The sequence below is a fragment of the Gordionus sp. m RMFG-2023 genome, chromosome 5, assembly GCF_954871325.1.
Source record: "Gordionus sp. m RMFG-2023 chromosome 5, tfGorSpeb1-WG-v2, whole genome shotgun sequence".
NCBI lineage: Eukaryota > Metazoa > Nematomorpha > Gordioida > Chordodea > Parachordodidae > Gordionus > Gordionus sp. m RMFG-2023.
In genome coordinates, this window is record NC_088779.1 from 23,390,741 (window position 1) to 23,414,224 (window position 23,484).

At 28.1% G+C, this 23,484-nt stretch overlaps 1 protein-coding gene and 1 long non-coding RNA gene across 3 annotated transcripts; both read right to left on the bottom strand.

The window, feature by feature from the left end:
- Positions 1–12,409: 12,409 nt before the first annotated feature.
- Positions 12,410–14,538, bottom strand: LOC135929808 (zinc finger MYM-type protein 1-like). 2 transcript variants are annotated; one of them, XR_010572641.1, is made up of 5 exons: positions 13,856–14,538; positions 13,520–13,809; positions 13,326–13,476; positions 12,977–13,187; positions 12,410–12,934 (listed from the first exon to the last, which is right to left on the bottom strand). XR_010572641.1 is itself a non-coding variant. In XM_065466530.1 (4 exons), the coding sequence occupies exons 1-4, from the start codon at positions 14,128–14,130 to the stop codon at positions 13,142–13,144; spliced, it is 762 nt and encodes a 253-aa protein (XP_065322602.1). In that variant the 5' UTR covers positions 14,131–14,538; the 3' UTR covers positions 12,410–13,141. The 2 variants fall into 2 exon arrangements, 1 of the variants encoding a protein (XP_065322602.1); XM_065466530.1 differs by having other exon boundaries at positions 12,410–13,187.
- A 123-nt stretch (positions 14,539–14,661) lies between these two features.
- LOC135929913 (uncharacterized) lies at positions 14,662–15,553 on the bottom strand. Its single transcript, XR_010572665.1, has 3 exons — positions 15,527–15,553; positions 15,038–15,343; positions 14,662–14,955 (listed from the first exon to the last, which is right to left on the bottom strand). It is a non-coding gene; the product is annotated as an uncharacterized LOC135929913 (long non-coding RNA).
- Positions 15,554–23,484: the final 7,931 nt, after the last annotated feature.

The window sequence follows — 23,484 nt, forward strand, 5'->3', positions numbered from 1 at the left end:
TAAAAGTTCGGTTAAGAAAATTTCTAAAATTGAATTTGGTTAAATAATTTAAATTACACATCCACCGACATAAGTAGAAAAGCTTTTAAGGTGTCTTGTCTAATGCGCAATCTATTTTCAATTATCTTAAATTTCAACTAAACCTCCGCTCACAGTTACTCGCTACATGAGAAATAAGTTTTATGTATGATGGGGTGGTGGTATTTGAATTGTTACTACATGTTTTATCAAATTGGGAAATTTTTAGCATTTATCACAATAATATCCATTGTTGAGACTTCTGCCAATCCCCATATTGTGGAGCTATTTTATCTTTGGGAATCGTTAAGTTTATGTATCCTTCTCAATCTCGAACTATTCTATATTAAAGAAGGCCAACTTTATAAGTCGATTTATTTTTTTTGTTGCGAATAAAAAAAGGACAAATAGGGAAGGCTTTCGTCCCCAACGAAGTCGTGATGGATATACAACCACCAATGTATAGAGGCCGTAGTTTGATGATGGCAGCACCTATGTGCGACGCATCATGTGTGGCTCCCAGAATATGCGTATCTACCAATGTCTGCATATGTCCGTCCCCGCAGGTCTATGACGCTACCACCATGACTTGCGCAAGTTTATTTACAAATTATTGTATTTTTTTTTGTTAATCATTTTCCTATGAAATTTATATAAGTCAAATCGACAAGTTATATATTTATGTATTATGAAATTTAAATAGTTAACCACGCCCAATATTTTTTTTAATCCGCTCAAATGCGAGAGTGACTTCCCCTTTTATGTCGTCCATACCATATTATCTATTGCAAATATATACTCTATATTCTGTAAATATGTTCTATATGTAAATATTATTTAAATAAATTAGATCCCTACGCCGTGATATTCATTCGAATTCACTTCATAACTATTCGTTTCATACCCGGAATGGCGAATTCAGCCTCTACGGACTTTCAAACGCTCCAATCATCGTTCATATCTAGCATATACCTTATTTTGGTGACGGATGTGATTGCCAGTGGGGTAGTCATCGATATTCACATTCTGAGATTTTTGCCGGGCTCGGTAATAGTAGAAGCGGAGTTAGTATTGAAGGAAAATTCTAATGTCACGTTAGCTTACCTAAAAAACATTATCGAAAAAGGTTTAAGAAATCCTCCAACTCACGCTCCCTTGAATTTCACGAATTCGCGTCTGGATGATATGCGCGATGACGATGTTTGCGATAGCACATACAATATGTGCGGAGAAAATGCTTACTGCATTTCCCAAGGAAAAAAGTTCATAGAATGCCAATGTAACAAGGGTTATGAAAATGTACTAGCTAGACATAACCCTTTCACCAAAGAGATTCAATGTGAGGGTAAGCATTCATAATATAATTATCAGCAGGGTTCCTGTAATGGTTTATCCGGTATTAACCAATATTATTTATCGAACCTAAACCAAACCTTAACCGTTAAAAATATTATCATCCAAACCTGAACCTAATCTTTAAAAAAGTCTAAAAACCGGTTTTGAGCCTTTTGATTTCTTAACCATTTCAAATTTTATTGTCAATCTATTTAGATTGATCTCAGTCAGATTACTCGTCTTTTTAAATTTCATATTTATATAAGTAGTTATTAGTAAATACTGTCTATTTGTTAGAATTTCTGTAATAAGTAAAATAAGCGTTTGCACAGTTTTATAAACAGATATTAGTGAAGTTTTTCTTTAAAAAAATGGACTTATTTATGCGCATTCTAAAATTCTTTTTTAAGATACAAGAAAACCGTATTGTTTTTAGCAAATCGAATTTGAACCCGAAACTGATATTTTTTCATAAATTCAAACTAACCGAACAGATAATAGTTGCCGTTAGGAATCATAAATATATTTTAATATAATATTTACTTAAATAAAGAGATATGCAAACCTACGGAATGTTCAAATAGAGGATATTGTGATATTCAAAATGGGGAAAAAAGATGCAATTGTTATATATGGTATCTGGGACACAAATGCCAGTACAATGGAATCAATATTTTATTGGTATTGATCGGAGTGATAGGATTATTATTGTTCATTGGTGTCATAACGTTAATAGCATTTTCAAAAAGGAGGTTTCAATTTTTTTTTTAATACATTTAATCTAATTATCTATCATGTCAATTAAAGGTATGGTAAAAGTTTATATGAAAGATGGTGCCCTTTTAAAATTGATTCGAAGCATATATGGCCTTTTTCGAATAACGATAGCGAAAAGGATGGATTATCTATTAAATCGTCAACTATCAACTTGGTAAAAATTTATATATATATATATGTGTCTATAAATATTATTTAATAACAAACACATAAAATTTATATTCCTATTTTTCAAGAAGTTTAGGTTTATTGAAATTAAATCAATTTATTATGCTTATAGGTATAGTCTTTTATTAGCAACCAAGGAGAGGAGAAAGGGTGAGAAATCTCCCGTCTCCACAATTTTGTTAGTTTCTCTTAAAAAACAATATGTCACTATAAACCAATGAATAATCTTTTTTAAATAAGAACTTATTTATAATAGAAAGAAAAAATGAAAAATAATATTCTTAAAAATGTGATCCGGCCAAAGTCTTTAAAGTGGCGACCTAAAAATATCCAATAAAAACCAGCCAAAAGATCTCCTTCCTTTCCCTTAAGAAAATCGTATTAAGTAAAATTATATAATATTTTAGGATTGGATTTCACCGATCTTCGCAAAATTAACATAACATCAAAATATAAAAAAAAGTAAAAGATGGTTGATTGTTAATGATTAAAGAAATATTTTTTGAAATCTTGATTGAATATTTTTTTATTGAACACTGCAGTCATTATTTTATTTTTTTACTACTATGAATCTGCTTAACTCTACTAATATAAACTTTTAAATTATAATTTTTAAATTTTTTTTATAAAGGTATGTGTTAGGTAAAGGTGGATCTAAGTAAAGAATTGCCTCCTTACCCCCCCCCCCACCCTTTCATTTTTCATATTTAAAAATAAAACTGATTGATTTGTTTCATAAATTTTGATTCGTTAAATTAATGAATGTAAGCACGTAAAGAGTCCTACATCCGCCCCAGAAATTTGTAGGAGTCGTTTCCAAAGAAAAAAAATATACTGAACCTCGAGATTTGGCTAATAGATGTCCAAACCTTTGTGTTTGATGTATGGAGATAAATCTTCAGGCTTGCGTAAATCTAGATAAAATATTGAGTTAAGCCGTTTTAAAAAAATCGGCTATCGAGCCGTTTTAACAACATTAGTTTATGGTAGTTTATAACAATATTTTAGATATTATATTATATCATCTCGGTATTTATATATTTTTTTTTATTCAAAAAATAGAATGGAAAATAAAGCTCACCCACCAAAAAAAATCGGACGCGTATTAAACAATACCCGTTAACAATTTTAAAAATATTTTGAAATTAAAACACTTTATTCACTTAAAATGGATGAGGTAAAATTTAGATGTTAATTAAAAATTACTAACATAAACGAATAATATGCGGAATTTGTTTTCCTTTGTAAATATTTAAATTTGAATATTATTTATATTATAATTTATTTTTATGTTATAAATTTATTGCCAGTTTTTTTTCCATCTTTTTTCTTTATTTTCTTTAAAATCTATTTTTTAAAAAACAAGTGATTTCGCCGAATGTTTTCCTTATTCATATAACTTACATTGTAAAATTTAAATGTGACAATATTGTGCTATAAATTTAATTTTTTTCAAAAAAAAGAAGTATTTTATATGTTGAGAAGGTCTCATTTATAATAAACGCGATATCTTTAAGCGTTGCGTTATTACAAAATTACGCCAATAGGTACGAACTTATTCATAAATATGGAGCTTTGTGATGATAACGCTATGATAAAATTTGGGAAAAAACATATGTTGCGATTGCCTTGATAAAAAGTATGAGACACAATAGTGAATTCGATAAAAAAAAGATATATGATTTTTCTTGAATATTATATAAAATAATTATCTCTGTTATAGCTTTATCTTAAATAGGTGTTTAAAACTGAATAAGCTGTAATAACGCAACGTTTGAACAAAACGTTTTTACTGTAAATGCGGCCTAAGGCCTAGTTGATAATACTTATCTCGTTTATAGTAAACGCGGATCATCGATGCAAAATTTTTAGTTACGTAACTTACATAACCAAGACAATAAATGACAGGCTTTTTATAAATACTCAGCGAAATGGTGACGTCGTGACAGTTGTTAACGTATATACCAAAAAAATATTATTGTCATGATGAATTAGCTGTGATTTGGTTAGCGATTAATTTCACACGGCTAGCGCAAATCACGCTTACTATAAATTCAGCGTAAGAGCTAATTTTTAAAAAAAGAAGAAATATTGTATAAAGTAATGTACCTAAGAAAATTCACTGAAGAAACTGAAGGGGAAACCGGAATGCGTTTTATTCGATAACGATGTCAAATTTGAAACAATGTTATTTAAATTATTAATAAATAAATAAAAAGGAATTTTTTTTCATTATAATGATAGCAATGGGGAGGGGGGGGGGTGCTAGTGTGTTGAGAGCTATAAAGTAAAACGAGGGGTTTGTGGTTCGATTTCCTAACGTAGCAAATTTTTTCGCGACCATTTCTGTACTACGAGGTTAAATTAATATGGCAGTTACCAGCCAGGTAATGAGTTGACCCTTAAAAAAGGGGGTTAAAAAAAATCTTGGTTAAATTTTTTTTTCTTTCTTAAGATTTGATGTAGTTATTCTATAAACGCAATCGGAATGGAGGAAGGGGATTTATTGTTGTTAAAAATTTTACGTTTATCTAGGCCAAGATTGTAAATAAATCATATGTTCCATCTAAAATATTGAATATGATTATATAAAAATTTAGCATTATATATCCGAGATCTTCAGACCTGGTCCGGGCCTTAAAATGTTACGATTTTTTAAATCGGGACAGAATATAAATTACACCATCCCGAATCGGAATTAAAAAAATAATATAATACAACCCGAGTCAACCCGATTTTTAAATAAAATATCTATCGCTCAGTTTAAAAAAATGGCGTCATGTTACATCTATCATTTCATTCACATCCCATATTTTCAATGTCCATTTTTAAATTATTTTCAAAATGATATTTAGAATGACCCAAAATTTAAAAATCCTGCCCAGGCCCTGATTAAAATTTCAAAAATATCGGGTTTAATTTAGAGATAAAACCTCGGCAAGGCAAAAAAATATATAAATAATTTGACAGGGAAATTTGAAGGAATTATTTAAATCTAGTTAAGGTTCTTTAAATTATACCATTCCCAGGTTTCTTGATATATTCTATGGTAGCTTTTAAAAATATCTTCTTTCTTTATGAACTTAATTGATCCTAAAACGTTCAGTAAGTTGCCTGATAAACCAAATGCGAAAACAAAACATAGACATCCTTTTAAAGCCTAAATTATATTTTTAAAAAAATTGATTATAAATGTGATACAAATAAAATTACAAATACTTTCTTTATTTCAGCTTGAATTTTTTAAAACCAAAAGAGAGACCTCTAAAGTTAAATTTCTTTGAGATTGTTATTACTTTAGCATAAACTTGAATCTTCATTTGCTAATGAAATATTAAAAGAAATGAGATCAAAATTTATAATTATGCTTTCCAAATCGAATGCATCGTTGTCTTAACAAACTGAATTCACATTATCACAAAACTGATAAAATATATTAATTAAAAACAAATTTAAAAACAAGGATTTATCTATAAGCTCTGTAATAGGGTTAGTTTTTAAAGCGAGCGCTCGCTCGGTCATCTCATTCGTTTTAAAAATATTTTCAACCCCACCCGTTCACCCGCTCAATGCTTTAAATATTTTAATCTGCCCACCCGTAGCATAGTCAGTCAGGGGCGGGAGGTTGGGTTAAGAACTCGCACTTTGAACACATCTTATAACATATAATTTAATGAAATCACGATTATAAAAAAAATATTTTTTTAAAAATATAACGCATAAAAGTAAACTATTAAAAAAAACGACAATATATGATTTTTCATTTTCTTAATTGTTTAAGTCAAGCATAAAATCTAGATTCAGGTTACATATTATGTTTTAAATAAAAATTTTAATCATTTTCAATTTAAAAACAATTTTTAATATAACAAAATATTAATGATTTGATGCTATATTTTTATTTTTTCTTAAGATTTGAGAAATCGTATTAAATGACGACCTTTCACCTCGATTATTATAAAACTAAATTTTAAAAGAATACTAAATGAAATATTTTTTTTTATTTCTTTCTTTAAAAGTTAACTAATTGTTAAAGAATAAAGATCAAATAGGAATATTATTTTATGTTTTTTTTGCCTCTTCTACTCTTTTTATTTTTCTTAAAATTTTTTTATTAATAAATATAAATAAAAGTAATGAATTTTTAGTGATGAAAAAATGATGAAAATTTCCTTTTTTAAAAATAAACGAAATATTTATTTAATTCAATAATAATAATAAATAATTATTTTGAAATAGGGAGTTATTCAGTGCACTCTATGCCCCCCCCCCACCTCCCGAACTAATGAAGCGAACTCCCTTATGGGGGTATCTCATTTCGTAACACCCCTCCCCCATTAATCATAATTTTTTTAAAACTAACTTTTAAATATTTTAAACGGTTCTGTTTCTTAGTCTAGTTTCGATTCAATTTCACACCATTTCGGCTGTCCATCAATAAAATGGTTAATGGATGGTGATAAATCGAATACTCTTCGTTCAATAATATCTAAAATATTATAATGAATATTAAACATAAATAAATATTGAATTTAATAAATAAAACCTATACTTAACTCTGAATTTGCTACCCTAAAAACGCATTCCGCCTCACCCATTTAGCGCGAATTAGTGACGAAGTATAGAAAAATGTATGTAAAATTATTATATTTTTATCATATTTTGTATATTTCGCTACTTATTTGAAGAAATTTGATAAAAATATTTAACGTTTTATCTTTAATTTTATTTTTTGATGTCATCAGTCCATATTTTCGGCTAATCAAAAAAAAACTGAATAAAAGTTCTCTGTTCTGAAGCTTTTACATTTTTTGGTTTTTTATACGAGTTTTTTCCAATATGTAGATCATTTTTAATTATTTAATTCTGCGAAAAGCATTATCAAAGGTCAGTTTAAATACCAGATGTATTATGGATGAAATAATATACTGATCTTTATATTAAATCTAAAAAAATTAAAATACATATATTGCTTTGATAATGATATGTTAATCATCTATTGACCCCCCCCCCCCTCTTTCCCATAAAAGATAAGTCAATATGTCGTTAATCAAGGTTTCTAGCATTAAATACCTTGTATTTTTCCGTTCAATTGTTATTTGAGTAAATATAGCTAATATAATATATTATAAAGGCATATAACTATATTTTTCTAAAATAAAGGCGATAAGTATAAAAATAGGATTTAGGAGAACAAAAGGATAAGAATTTTTAAAAAAAGATGTCATAAAAAAAATAATAAAGAGAAGCTAGGAAGGAGAAGGAAGAAAAGAAAGTATAAGGAGGAATGGACGAAATAAAACATAGAGCAAATGATCGTGGTAGCAAGTTTTTGCCGTAGGAAAAGAGATTCCTTAGTCTGATCAGTATTTTCGCCAATCCGTCTTTCCAACTCTTTCATTTAAAACATTAAATAGATTATTTATGTGGTTTTAGGATTTGATAAATACATCCTTCAGAAGGAAACCCGTAGTAAAAGTATGGATAAATTAGACAAGTGGATTATCAAATGTTTTTGTTTAGAATCAATGACGATACATTTGCATCGCATTTTTAATTATTCTTGCTAATAAATATCCTGTTTAGATAGTCATTTTATACAAACAATATTTAAAATATAGACCTGCTAAAATCCTTCTAATAAAGTTAATAAATTAAAGTCTAGGAAAAATAATATCAAATTCAAACAACATAAAAACCATAACCTGCATATTCAATATTAAAATTGAGTATTAATAGATATAAGCTTATGGGAGAACTGTACCAAACAATTTGTGGTATTATATTTACTATTCGCGAATAATTTTTATTCCAAATGCATTATAATACATTTCATTAAAATCCCAAAAATTTATATAATAACTCTTGTCTACTCAAATCTTTTTTTTTCACACTTTCTTCAAAAAATATTCGTGATAAAAAACTGATTATCATTTTAAACTAGACTTTTAAAAGTATATAAAAAATTAAATCGAGAATAAGTAGATCGATCACAACAGTTTTGAAATGACTTCAGAAAACCTAAATAAATAATAGCTAAAAGAATTTTAAATTTATTTTCTTAATAATAAAATTTTGTATTTTATAATTTTAAAATTATTCTACAAATTCGAATCTGAATGAATCGAATAATGATTATAAAATTAGGAATAAATTTTTTACAAATAATCAGAAATTATTTTAGGCGAATATAATTCGAATATTGGAGAAATATAAAGGTAACCTTATACTCACGAAACATATTTAATATGGGCCTTCTCAAAATCTTCAGGTTTATGCTCTGCTTTTGCTCCTAGTTGTTCGCGAGTTATATAAATCTACCATAATTTTAATATTATTATTCTTATCTTTATCTTTCATTTCATTTTATTATTTTATGTATCAATTAATTAAATAAAATCGGCATGTAACATAGTTACGAAGGGTAAACAGAAGCAATGAGAGCATTCTGCCACTTGCAATTTTTTTAAAAAAGATTATCACATAAAATTAAATAATTTTAAGTATTTTTATTAATATTATCTTCCCCAATTTTCTAGTAATTTCATTTTTATCAGTTAAAAGAAATAAATACTATTTTTACTATGTTAAAAAATATATGTTCGGTAGGCAAATTGAAACCATTTCATATTTTTTTTTAAAGAAAATCAAAAAATCATGCAAATTGGATAATTTGGTGCCATTTTTATAAATATATATACATAGGAGAACCAAATATAAAATTTCTTATTTATTGTTGTGTAGATTAGCAATTAAAAAAATGTGTGTTAGCCGTTGGGGGAAGATATAAAAAATGCGTATCTTTTAAATATGGAAATGGGGAAAAATTAAAAAAAACTTTATATAGTTATATTTTCTATATTTTAAATAATAGTTGGTTATGAAGATATTAATTATCAAAAAAGAAAGACTAATAACAACTTTACAAAATTTAAACAAGTAATGCTAACCTTAGTCCAACAATCGCAAATGCAGAGCAAATATTTTAACTTTTAAGATTACAAATTTATGTAAAGCCGGATGACTCAAATCAAAATTAATATATATCACTGATTTCAATTTAAAAAAAATTTAAAGTTCAACGAAGTATTTGTTGGACCAAATTTACAATTTGAACTCTTGAGCATTTCGCTAAAAAACAAATACGAACTACGTCACTTATATAAATCTTAATATTCTGTAATGACAAAATATACAAATTTAATAAATATGCTCAAATTATAATAAAATAAAAGTGTATACAGATTATACAAAAATGAAACTTTACAGTTATTAATGTTATCAAGAGAGGGGAAAATGAAAAAAATCCCTTCCATTCCAGGAAATTTGTCAAATCTATAAATATCATTTTAAGTCCCCCCCCCTCCCTCCCTCTCTTTCTCCCACCCTCCAAAAATAAAAATAAATACAATATGCTATAATAAACAAAATTGCAAAAAAATTTAAAAATGATATAAATATTACAAATTTTTGAGAAAAACTTTTATAGTTTTTATTTTTAGCCAATTTTGTTTTGCTAATTTTGACCTCTTATGGTAGGAGGAAGTAATATCTTTATTAGCTAAAAGAGTGTAAAAATACTTGCCCATGCCTAATGTTATCAAATAGCTCGTTTTGAGGCGATTTTTCAAAACGGCTAACTCAATATTTTAGACAGAAAAATATTGCATAAACCTTAAAATTTTGGTATAAACCTTTGTTCCTTCTATGAGCAGATTCTTCAGGCTTGCGTAATATTTTTCTGGATGAAATATTGAGTTAGCCGTTTTTAAAAATCGGCTTCTAACGACAACACTACCCACGTCTAATCCTTTTCAACAAAACAATGAATTTTTCTCCAAAAGTTTATCAAACATTAATTTCCTATGTGCCAGTATGATATAGAATCTCAGAGCCACACCGGTCTTTTTAATTATAAAATAATAATTTGTGGACATACTATATATAAAAATAAAACTTTTTAATACATTGCACGTCAGAATGATCATTTGAATACCGTTAATTATGGAAATCACTTTATTTTCGGGTAAATCAATTCAGTTTAAGAATAAAATTAAAAAACTATACTTAGACAAATTATGAAAGACCAACATTACGATATCCTCCTTTTACAGGAGACCCACCTTAAAGTAACTGAGGTAAGGAACCTATTAGATTACACCTTATATTGCAGCTCAAATGCAGAACACGTATGGGCTGGGGTGGCGATTATGATACATAATAAACTAATAAGACTCGTAAGCTTCAACCCAATTTCCAGCCGAATATGCTGCCTTACCCTAAACTTAGGATACAAAAAAGTCCATTTGTTTAATATATACGCGCCTCACAATGATAGCGTTTTCTATATGGAATTGGAGAATGTCTTAAAGGAACTACCGCATCGGGATGGCATCATTCTAGCAGGTGACTTCAATGCTTCGGTAGGTAAATCTAAGAACTCTTCCTGCCTTGGAAACGCCACATTAATACAAAGCACGAACCCTAAACGGTAAAAGGTTAATAGAAATCTGCGAGTTTTTCAACTTGAAAATTGGTAATACTTTCTTCAATCATCCAACTCATCACATCATGACTTACAAGAGCCCTTCCTTTGGCACTACCTCACAGATAGATTTCTTTATAATTTCCACTAAGATTTTCAAATGGGTGAAAGACATCAGGGTAATCAGTAAACTTAACCTTACACTTTTTACTGATCATTATCCACTGGGCTGTGAACTCAAAATTAACAGCAGTATCTTCCCAAACCACACTAGACAGAACAGTCTCACCACTGTGAAATACATAGCTAGAAAAGACTTGGCACAACTAAATGACTTAGAGGTGAAAGAAGAGTTCGTCTCTAAATTAATATCATGGAGAAACTCAGCAAATGGCATGATAAACCCAAATCTGACCTGGAAGGACATTAAGCAGAATGTATTAGGTAGTATAACATCATGCTTAAGACCACGCACCAAGCGCAGGAGAGTGGCTCACCCCTTCAACAATACAAATAATTAAGAATCTTACAACAAATATATCCCACCATTAATTCGCAAGACATCACAGGAGATACATTACCCACCGCATAAGAGCTGACAAAAGACTGTTTATTGCTAACTTATCGAATTCTATCCAATTCAATTTTGATAATAATAATATTTATAAGGCCTTCCAATCTCTAAAACTACTCACCACCTTTAAAACCAATCCTTTACCAAGACTACAATTAAACAACAACAAGATTATAACTGACCCTAAGGAACAATTAGACTTATGGATAGACCACTACATAAACCTCTACAAAACGAGATGGCCTAGACCTAGATGTGACTACCCCTTCCAATCACCCAATCGGAATTTGAACAAGTCTGATATAGTCGGTGCCATCAAACGTCTAAAAATGCATAAAGCTGCTGGAGCTGATGGAATTTTTGCAGAACTCTGGAAGATAGAGGTAGACCTAAGTGCCAGCTTACTACTTCCCCTCTTTAGGGAGATTTGGAATACGGGCAAGTTTTCTGACGAATGGATGACATCAATTATACTAAACTTCCCTAAAAATAAGTCCCCAAACTGCCTTAAAGATTACAGAGGTATTGCACTAATTCCAGTCACACTAAAAATGTTCACATACATCATATCAGTCAGAATTAAACCAATCATTAACAGATTCCTTTCTAATGGTATCACATCATACAGGAAGGGCAGAAATACTACGGAGTTGACCATGGCACTTAAGGTCATTCTGGAAAACAGCGTCTACATGGCAGAAAATTTGATGGAGGCAACCCCCTCCAAAATCTACCCATACCCACCTAAAAAAAATCCTGCGGCCTTCGGCCGCGAAATTTACAGACCTACGATGGTATAGTGATTTTATTTAAAAAATCTTATCTGCCACCATTTATAACCTTACAAGGGAAAAAAAATTTAAAAATTTGTAAGTGATAATGAACTTTTATTTAAATAATGCAATCTTTTCATAATTTGGTATTCACTTTATTTTCATAAAATATATATAAGTGAATTAAATGAGATAACATATTAATATTTCTATGAAAAAGATCTAAAATATTGTAAAAAATATAAGACGAATAAATTTAAAGAGGTATATTTAGCTTGATTCCACATAATTAAAAACATGTATTGTAAATAGAGCTATTATATAAAATATTAGAATAAAATGAATTATAGTATATTTTGCATTGAAATTATAAAATGTTAAATTAAATATACATTATTTAAAAGCCTATATATTCGCTGTGAAAAAGATACATTAATTATTTTATTAATAATTTGGATAACCTTATTGATGTTAAAGCAAATTGTGTTATAATATCATCAATTGTAAATTTTTCAAAAACATCAATTTCGCTGGATATTAACAGTAAATTTTCTAAAAATGGGTCCGAAATTTTATTCCGCATTCGAGTTTTGTTAATTTTTACTTTACTCATGGCTCCTTCGGCTGAACAGGAAGTTGTAGGAAGGGTTAATAAATATTTATATAATAAATTTAAATTTGAATAAGAATTTAATTGATTTAAAAGTCGGTATGGTAATATAAAAGAAAATTTTATCCATTTTTTTATTTTGGTCATGATTTCGCTGTTGATATTTTCTTTGGTAATTTGATCGTTTGCAATACCTTTAATTATATACAATTACAAATAAAATATCAATAAATTACTTTCATCAATATATAACGCGTCATTCTTTTTAACTTTTAAAAGATCTTCGCAAAAAATGATTGATTGAGACTCCAAATATAAAGAGCGAAAATCATTATATTCATCAACAATGTTTTGGACATCCAATTGATAAGTATTACAAATTTCGGATATTTGCCATCCTTCTATTTTTTCATTATCCATAATTCCAGCGGGAGTAAAAATGGATATCTGTGATAAAAAATTTAAACAATCATAATTAAATCGATCATTTAGGTGATTAATTATTGCATTTAGAACAGGGAAAAATATTTCAGTTCTATATATATAATAATAAATAATAATTTAAATTTTTTTAATTTATTCAACTTGTTTTTTTTTTGTTCAACATAATTATTGAATTCTGTTTGATCCAATTTGAATATTGATTTCATATTATACAAATCAGTTATTACATTATTCTTTTTCAAAAAACTATTAGATAAGGAATGTAATTTTAAAAATATATTGTCTCCATTAGCTATATTTTAAAATTATTTATAGAAATAGTAACTAATATTAACCTTTTAGTTTTTGTAATTTATTTTTTGTATGTTGTATTAATTTGGTTACCAAAGCCAAATCATTACCAACTGCCTGCATTTCAATACAAGCCTCATGTGTACATTTCAATATTTCTTTCAAAATAAAAAGACTTAATATAAAATTTTCATCTTTAATTCTTGATAATAACCCATCGGCAATGGAAGAGGTGCTTGGGTCATTAGAATCTTTTAATTCAACTAATGATGCTAAAATATGTTCATAAACATCTAAAAAGATTTCTACAGATTTGTAGGATGATGACCAATTTCTGAAAATATATAAGTTTCAAGTTTCATTAAAAATATTTTATTTACCTTGTTGTGTTTTTAATTCTTTTAAGAGATTTCTTGGACTTTCTCATTTGATATTTAACAAACACACCTTGACGTCTAACTCCATTCATAAAATTATATAACTCATCTAATATTCCCATTGCCTTTTTCATTTCAATTTTGCATCCACAAACATGAGCAACTACTAAATTTAGCCGATGTGCATGGCACCAAATATAGATGGCTTTTGGAGCCTCTTTCAATATTAAAGCCTGCATTCCTTTGTATACTCCTCTCATATTCCCTGCACCATCCATCTTTGTCCAACCAAATAATCAAGAGGAAGACCAAGATCATTAAACTTAGAAAAAACATGTTTCTTTATATTTTCCCCAGTGGTTTCTGATGTTGTAAAAACATGTATGATCCTTTCTACAGGATGTGGATGCAGATCATCTTCTATATACCGTACAAGCAAAGCTATGCATTCTTTTTTAGACACATCATATGTTCCATCTAATATGATGCTATAGGCACGATTCTCTTTAATTGTTTGAATAATGCTTTTTGTTATTTTTATCTTAATAATTTCAGTTATTTTTTTCACGTGGCCATATGACAGTAAATTTATATAAGGTCTCGAAATTTTATCTGATTTTTTTCTCCGCAATTTTTCGTTGTTATCCATGTATGCACGTAAAGTTGGAACCGTTTTTGCCATTAATTTTATGAGACACATAAAATTATCTTCATTCGAATTATAACCCCAAAAGGCTATATTACATTTTATAAGGTACATAATGGCATTGATAATATTATGAACTATATTACGATTTTCCATGATTATATCAAGCTTATTTGATAGCAAATGATCTTGAATGCGTTTATTTGCAAGCCAAGTCATGTTTGCATATTCACAATCTTTATGAAGAGAAGATGATTCGTGTCTCTCTAAGTCACGCTTTATGTTTTTCCAATTATTTACCCCATGTTGAGTCCAAAAAGTATTGGACTTAGGGCCACCAAACATAATACAATATAGACAAAAGACTTTGTCTAAAGTAGTGCTATAAGATAGCCAATTTCTGGGGTTGAGGGAACCATCTATATTAACCTTTCTATAATAGGTTATATTCATGCTCCTGTTTAAAAAGTAAAAAAAAATATATTGGTATAGAAATAATGGATGGGTAAAAATTAATGAAAATAAATATTATTTAAAACCTCTTGTTAGTAACAGGATATTGAAATTTATTTGTACATGGCTGACAAGGGCCTACAGCAATTATGAAATTTATCAAAATATTTGTCATCCTAAATAATATAAAGTGAAAAGGGTCATTTGGTTCCTTTTTTTTGTATAGCTGAATAAGACTTGGACTTTGAATATCCTCATAATTTATTCCCTTCAAAAGTCATTATATAAATTTTATTTAAATATAATGCCTCATGCAAAGTAAGTGCCTCACTAGAACCGGGGATTGGATGAGGAGATAATACAATTTGTGAATCTTCAATATTGGAGATTTGCTATAAATAAAGAGTATAATTTGTTTACTTATGAAAATCTATTTTTAATATAATTTCAGCCAAATGGTCATTTTATTCTTAGCTACATTATAATTAAGTTAATCAATAAATGTTGGAAATATTTAAATGTCCTAATTTATTTTCTTCAAAAGTTATCATATAATTCGTATTTAAATTAAATACCTCATCATGCAAAGTAAGCGCCTCACTGCTGGAAAAGGCCAGAATGCATAAATCCCCCATCTTTGCCCTGATGATTGATTTAAGTCAAACCTTTGACTCCATAATTCAGAATAAGATATGGCCCTTGCTGGAAAACATTGGAATAGATAAACATCTGATAGCGCTAATTAAGATAATTTACGACAATCATAGCGTAGTTCCTCAGCATTTAAATATGAAGTCGCAACCTTTTAAAGCAAATAGAGGCCTCAAACAAGGATGCATTTTTTCACCGATTATTTTTAATGTAATAACGAACGATATCCTAAATAAATCCTTTAAACAGGAATATGCACTCAACACACATTACAGTGAGCAACAACACCTCAATGATATGCACAACTCTTTAAACTTTCTATGTTATGCTGACGACGTATGTATTCTAGCCAACTCAGAATACAAATTAAGAAATATTTTATCATTATTTGTCAACAACTGTGATGGATTTGGTCTAAGAGTAAACTACACAAAAACCAAACTAATCACCTCAAATACTGATGCGAGTCACTTAAACCCCTTTAACTTTGAGGGTAATACGATAGAATTAGTGTCAGATTTTAAATACCTAGGAACCAGGATAACGTCATTAGGCCTCACCTTTTTAGATACGAAATCGAGAACGAATAATGCTAGACTCCGCTATCATCAACTGTCGAAATTATGGTCATCCAACCAAATATCAACTAATTTAAAAATAAGACTCTTCAAGTCCCTAATTGTACCCATTTTTACCTACGGCCTGGAGACTTGGCAAGACTCAAAAAGTAACATCAGCACAATTCAGACTTTTATAAACAAATGCCTTAGAAGAATCACCAAAACGTATTACCCATACAACACATCAAATACAACGCTCTGGAATAGATGCGACATCCTACCAATCAATCGTCTCATACCCATGAGGAGACTAGAATTACTAGGCCATAGCTTGAGACACTCGCAGGAAAATATGATATTCTCGTCCTTGAAATGGTGCCTTGACGGTAGGAGGAAAACCCCTAAATACTATTGGTTGGCGAAATGTCTGAAAGATATGGACCTGATTAACCTCTCGTTTGCAGATTTCATGGCACTTAGCAAAAACAAGAAACACATAAAGGAACATTTACAATACATGCTAAAATATGGCCTAAATTAATATCGCAACCGTTCTTCACCTGTACGATCTTGCAATAAATGGAATAAGTGTATTTGATAATGATAATAACCTGAACAACAACAACATAACTTAACTTCCTTCCTTCCTTTAATAACCCACGACCTTCCTTTCTGGACACACGATATCGGCGACGATAACGATAACAATTACGAAAATATTAGCTGTATAACAGGCAATGAGAAGATAAACTGGCTATAATAATAACGCAATAAATCGGACGAACCCAAATACCATTGGCACAGAACATACAAGATCTACAGGACATACAATATTTTTGGCACACCGAACAACAAACAAGGAAGAGACTCTTCATGCAAACTAAACATAAACTCTCAATACTTAACAAGATATAAGGGTTATTTGTTTGTTGCCTCACTAAATACCACTTAAGGACGCAGGTACATTTTTTATATGACATTATTTTTATTTTTTCCTTAACACTATTCTGCCGGAAACGGAACTAATACATCACCATTATTGTACTTCTTCCTTCTTCACTTTGCTAACAGGCTACATAGTGGTACCGTCCACTATAATAAAACGGGTAGACATCATGTATGGGATCTAATACTAGTGAAAATACATGATGCACGCTTCAACTCCTGGTGGGTGATTGGCGTGGTAATGAATGAATGAATTTAATTGATGTCTCTTGATCTTGCTCAATCTTTATATTCATCACATTTTATAGAAAATATATGGTCTGACAAACTCTCTTTAGACTCATATGAACCCACTAATTTGATATCCTTAAATAATATACAACGTTCTAATGGATATATAACCGAATATTATATAAAACCTCCAGTTAATTTATATATAAATTTTAAATATCCCATAGATCTTAATCAAATTGTCCTTGAACCTCAATCTGGTAAACAAAGAACCAAAGATTTTATAATATCTGCTTCACATATAGCATCTAAGAATGGGGGATTGGTACAAGGTGGCAATATGTCTAAAAACAATATAACTATAGATGAAAATAGTTTTTATTTTTTAGCTCAAACAAATATTAATCATTTTTCAAATATTACAGATAACTGTATAAAAAAATACATAGTATTTAAAAATAATAATTATGTTCCATTAGTTCAAACAAAAAACCTTGATAAACTAGATATATTATCTAATAGTGCAATCAGTTTAAATAATGAATCAATTGTTTTCCCTTTTAAAATTTACAATCAAAAAACATTAAATATATCTAGTTTAAAAATTTGTTTAAAGAGTGTTTATAATTCAAGCTCTGTTGTTTTGAAATCAATACAGATATATGGAAAGCCACATGATGTAAATACATTAAATTCTTTATTGGATAATTTTAAAATTTCAAAAATGGTTGCAAAAATTGATTATAAACCTAACCATGAAAAATTTGAATAATAATGATAATTATAAATCAAATACCTCTGTACATTCCAATTTTTTAGATTCTTTAACTTATGAGATTATGAAAGAACCTGTCATTTTACCATCAGGACATTATATTGATATCACTTCTTTAAATAAACTTATGAATGAACAAAAAAAATTTGGAAATTTTCCAATTGACCCTTTTACTGGAATACCATTTGACAATAATTATCTTCCATCTCTTAACAAAAAACTAAAAAGTGAAGTTGAGAAATATTGTTCAAAATTAAGTTCTACAAAAAAGATTACAAAATTTGATAATTTTATCAATAAATCATTACATCAAAGCAGTAACAATATAAACAGTATTGAAAATGATTTTTTAAATGTAAAAAATTTGGATCATGATAAACTAACTTATGCTCTGATACATAAAGATTTGTTTTTATGTAGTTTTTGTTACAATATTAATAAAAAAATATTGTATAATATAAATCCATGTGGGCATTTAATTTGCAAGGATTGTATCAAATCCAAATTTATCAACATTCATGACAAACATTTTCCAAAGAATAGAACTATAGAATCAACAGTCATAGATAATAACGTATATACATGTATTAGTGGATGCCTTACCAATTTATCTAAATTTAATATTAAACGTAAATTTAATCTGCCACAAATTTGAAAAAATGCATTTATATTTTTATTATATGAATGTTAAATTATTTATAAATGGAGATTATTTTAAATAAAAGAACACAATATAAAATTGACTGATTTTAAAAATTCATATGCCATTATCACCCATTTAATATTATATTATTATGATAATATCTGTCAAAGCAGCTCTTAAAGATAGCATGCTACAGTATAACATATTTTTTGAGTAAGAGTCAGTAATAGGCCTATTAAAAATAAATTAGAATTTACTATTTGATTATCTTATATTTCTGTGTTAATTTATCAAAATGGGTTTAAACTAATAAAGTAGTTTTTTTTTGAATAAGGTATGGCATATTCTAAGTCTACCAACTAAATAAATAATGAATAGCTTTGCATTACATTCTAGGTCTGAAAATCTAAAATAAAATATTCATTTTTATCTGAAATAAGCCTTCTCCACTCTTCCAGAGCTTTAAAAAGGTTTAAAATTTAACCAAAAAATAGATATGTAAGGTACTGCCTGATTTTTTTTATTTATAAATTGTCTGGCCATTATCTGTACAGATTTTCTGGCCCATTATAATTTATTGCCCAGGTTGGGGTTCTGGATAAGCCAGGTAGAAATTTATGGATATCTAATGGAGATTATAATATAGATAATATTTTAAAGAATATAATAGCACTTATAAACTGACACAGAAAGGTCAGTTTTTAAAATATTAGCCGGTTTTAATTTTTTCCCATCTTTATTTCAAGCTCGAATTTCTTAAATTTTGGTTATTTTAAAGTCCACCATGGGTTTTTAAAATTTGTTTCATAGAGAACTTTGACACTATTTTATAAGAGTCTTGAAAATTAAAATTGAAAATATAAGAAGCAAATGATTCATCCATACAACTTCTACACCCTCATAAGCAAATGGTGACATTAATCTCCCCTGCCCATACATCAAAAATATTTTCTCTTTTTTATACTAAAAGATTGGATTATTTTTTTTAAACTTAAATATGTATATATATATATATATATATATGTAAGTGTAGAAAAACAATAAAAGATATAAAATGATTTATCCCAGAGCTCTAAGAATGAATTTATTCATATACAATACGAATACATTGCCAGAAACGGTATATCAAAACACAAAACTACTTTCGAAAATTCCCAAAAAATGAGTTATTATAACTTCAATTCTAACGAAAATTTTTATTGAAAATAATCATTTATTACACCCTTAAAAAGTAACTAGTTTAAAAAGAATAATTAATTACAGTTACATCATGAATGAATGGTCATATTGAAAGTTATTTCATAAATTATTTATAAAACTTGGTATATTTTTTATTATACAAATTAATTTTGGCGATTTACAAATTTTTATTTAAAGGAATTTAAATGAAATAAAGAAATATTTGACGGCAAAACGGCTAACTCATATTTTAGCCAAAAAATATTAGACAAACCATGAAGCCCTTCTGCGATCTATGAGCAAAATCTCAAGACTAATATTTTTAAAATATTGGGTTATCCGTTTTTAAAAATCGACCCTTTAACAAAACTAATTGCAAATGAAAAAAAAATATTTATTAGCCCCGAAAAAAGAATACTAGATATAACACATAAAATTTAATTTCATAAAAGGCTTAATAAATTTCTATGTTGACTTTATTGATTAAAAAAAATATTATTTTCAAAGAGGAATAATCGTGTTTCTCCAAAAATAAGTTTCCTTTAGAATTAAACAAACTTTCTAAAGAAGTGCGATGTAAATGTGGCATTATATTTAATAAAAAACAATTTTAAATTTTAATCACATATAAAAATAATGACTGAGATATAAATACATATTTTAAAAAGTAACTTATCATATTTAAAAAAAATTACGAGTTGCGGCATTTAAAAAAGTGAACTAATTAAATTAAGAAATCAGTTACTTTTGTCACTATATTAAAATAAATGGTTTACTAGATATATTTTATTTTTCAAAAGTAACGAAATATTTTTTTTTAAAAATGTAACTGGAAAACATCACTACATATATTAAAATATTAGCAAAAATTCTTTTGAAAAAAAATTGTAAGCATACGTCATCGTTAAACATTTATTATTAAATTTTTTTAAATTGAAAGCGTATTAAAGTTATTGCAGTAAAAAAAGGCACATAAGGAAGAACGTCAATTGTAAAAGGTTAATCTTTTAAAAAAGAATAATTAAATAATCTATCTTTTAAAAAAGAATAATTAAATAATCTATTATAAATTTTAAAATAATTTATTTTAGAAAATAAAACATTATTCTTTGTAAATATATTAAATTTTTAAACTAGTGTTGTTAGCAATGACATATAAGAATTAAAGGATGGTTAGTTGGATATAACATAGGAAGAATTGGATATTGTGGTGATGAAATTTTAAAGATGATTTTGAAGAATTTTAGATTGATAACTTGATTCCTTTCGATCTCGATGATCAGGCAAATCTTTAATAAATTTTGCGCCAAACATAGGAAAAAATTGGCCTGAGTAACCAAAATAGCGCCCCCAGCTTATTTGCATTGATGTACACTTTTAATGAATGCATCATCAGTTTAGGTATTATTATATTTCATTGGTAGAAGACTCGATTTTTAACTGCTAAACCGATATTTTAACCAAAAATATTAAACAAGCCTGGAGATTTAACTCATCCCATAGTTTGCAGAATAGTTCGAAAATCTATTAAAGAAATCTCAAAACTTGCGTATAAATATTATTGGATTGGCCGTTTTTAATAATCGAGCCTTTAACAACACTTTTCAAACTATATACTCATGTCGTAATTTGGAAATCTCTCTATCTTAAAACGTTCATTGAGAGAGATTATTAAATTACAAAAATCTGATTTGATCCGGGAAATTTATTCCCATAACTGTAAAAACTAATTCTTAATTTACATTCATTATATTGGTTTTTCATAATTAATTGATTAGTACAACAAAATTTAATGGCAATAATTGTCTGAATCTCAGTTAAATCAGATTTTCCAAATTTATAAATCTCTCTCAATAAATGTTACAAAATTGGAAAATTCCAAATACCCATGGATTCCATATCCCAATAGGACATTTAAATCCCTCATGGGAGCTGAAGAGGGTAAAATTGAATTGTATTTTTTTTAAAACAAAAGGCTCTTCAAAAATAATTTTATAGTTGTTGAATTTTACGTCCTGGCGTATATTGGAAAAAATTTAATAAATCTAATTTGACATCGTTGAAAATACAAAGGAGATTCATAGATGCCATCAAGTATAAGTGTACATAAAGATCCCTTTGAAAAACAACTTGATGGCATCTATGAATGGCTGCACCAGTCCTATCACTAGAACTTTATTTAATCCTTTTCGAGTTTGTGCAGCAAATGATCCTTCGCTCTATCAAAAATGGAAAAAGTCCGATCAAAAAATAAAGGTTCAATCGAAAAGGGGAAAAATATCAAAGACTTATGAAAGTGTTCTATCGAAGAAAGTCAATAAAATAATTCGATCGGTAAAGGAAAAATCCAACACAAACATGAAAAAGGTTTTCAATCAAGAAAAGACCTGGAGGAAGAACTTTCAAGGTACATTTTCCAAAAATTGTATAAATTGTCCTACTTTCTTTTGGACTTGATTTCTGGGTAAAAAGAAAACCCTGATTGGCAGCTATTTTATTTGTTACTTATTTTTTATTCAAATGGCGTGAGGCTACGAATTGATAACATAATTTTTTTAAAAAATCAAAAATGTCCCACAATTCGATAAATTTTATTTAATCCAAAACCTTAATATCTCAAATTCGATCATATAATTGATTTCACTGTTCGGTAAATTTCTCAAAGAAATAAAAATAGATAAATCGTCTTGAAAATTGTAGTGTTCTATATGTATTTTTCAAAATTTCTCAGGAAGGCATTATAAAAATAAATTTTCATGCATTTTAGATAGGAGATCGCACCATAATAAGGCAAATAAAAGTTTACTCCAAATTATATTTTAACATTCGTATCGGATATATGGAAGAATGCATAATTGGAAGGATTGATTTATCTAAAAATATTTATTTTGTAAGAAAAAAGTGGACATAGAACTTTATAATACTCAGGTGGTGAAATTTCAAATTTGAATACTAAAAAAAAATATCTAGAAAAGTTAAGTCATCTTATCTTAAGTTATAATCTCCTTTCCAGGGAACTGTGTGTTCATTGAATTTATTTTCTTTTGATTTGATGATATTTAACTTAAATTTTTTTTAAAAAAAAAAATGTTTCATATGTTAAAAAAAATAAATATTTTATTTACAGTCAATAAACACAAAATATAAAAGCCCTACGATTGGTTAATTTTGAACAACACAATTAAAAAAATTTTTTCGGGTTCCTTAGAAGTTTAAGAGATAGATATATATATATTTCAGAGACCTGCAGACCTGGCCCTAAACCCGACCCGTGTTCAATTTTTTAATAATAAGTTTGAATCGAAGTCTAAATTTTTTTTAGATACTCGGGCCTGGCCTAAAATATTTTTTTAAAAAAATACTCGGGTCGGACCGTATATTTTAAATCACCATTATTAGAAATAAAAATTAAGAATAAATGTAATATATTTAAAAAATTCGGCCGACCCTGACAATATAAAACCTGGGCCGCGCCGAAAATTTTTTTAAAAAAAATAATCCTAGCCGGGCTGCGCCGTGAAAATAGTTCCTCGACAGGTCTCTGGATAT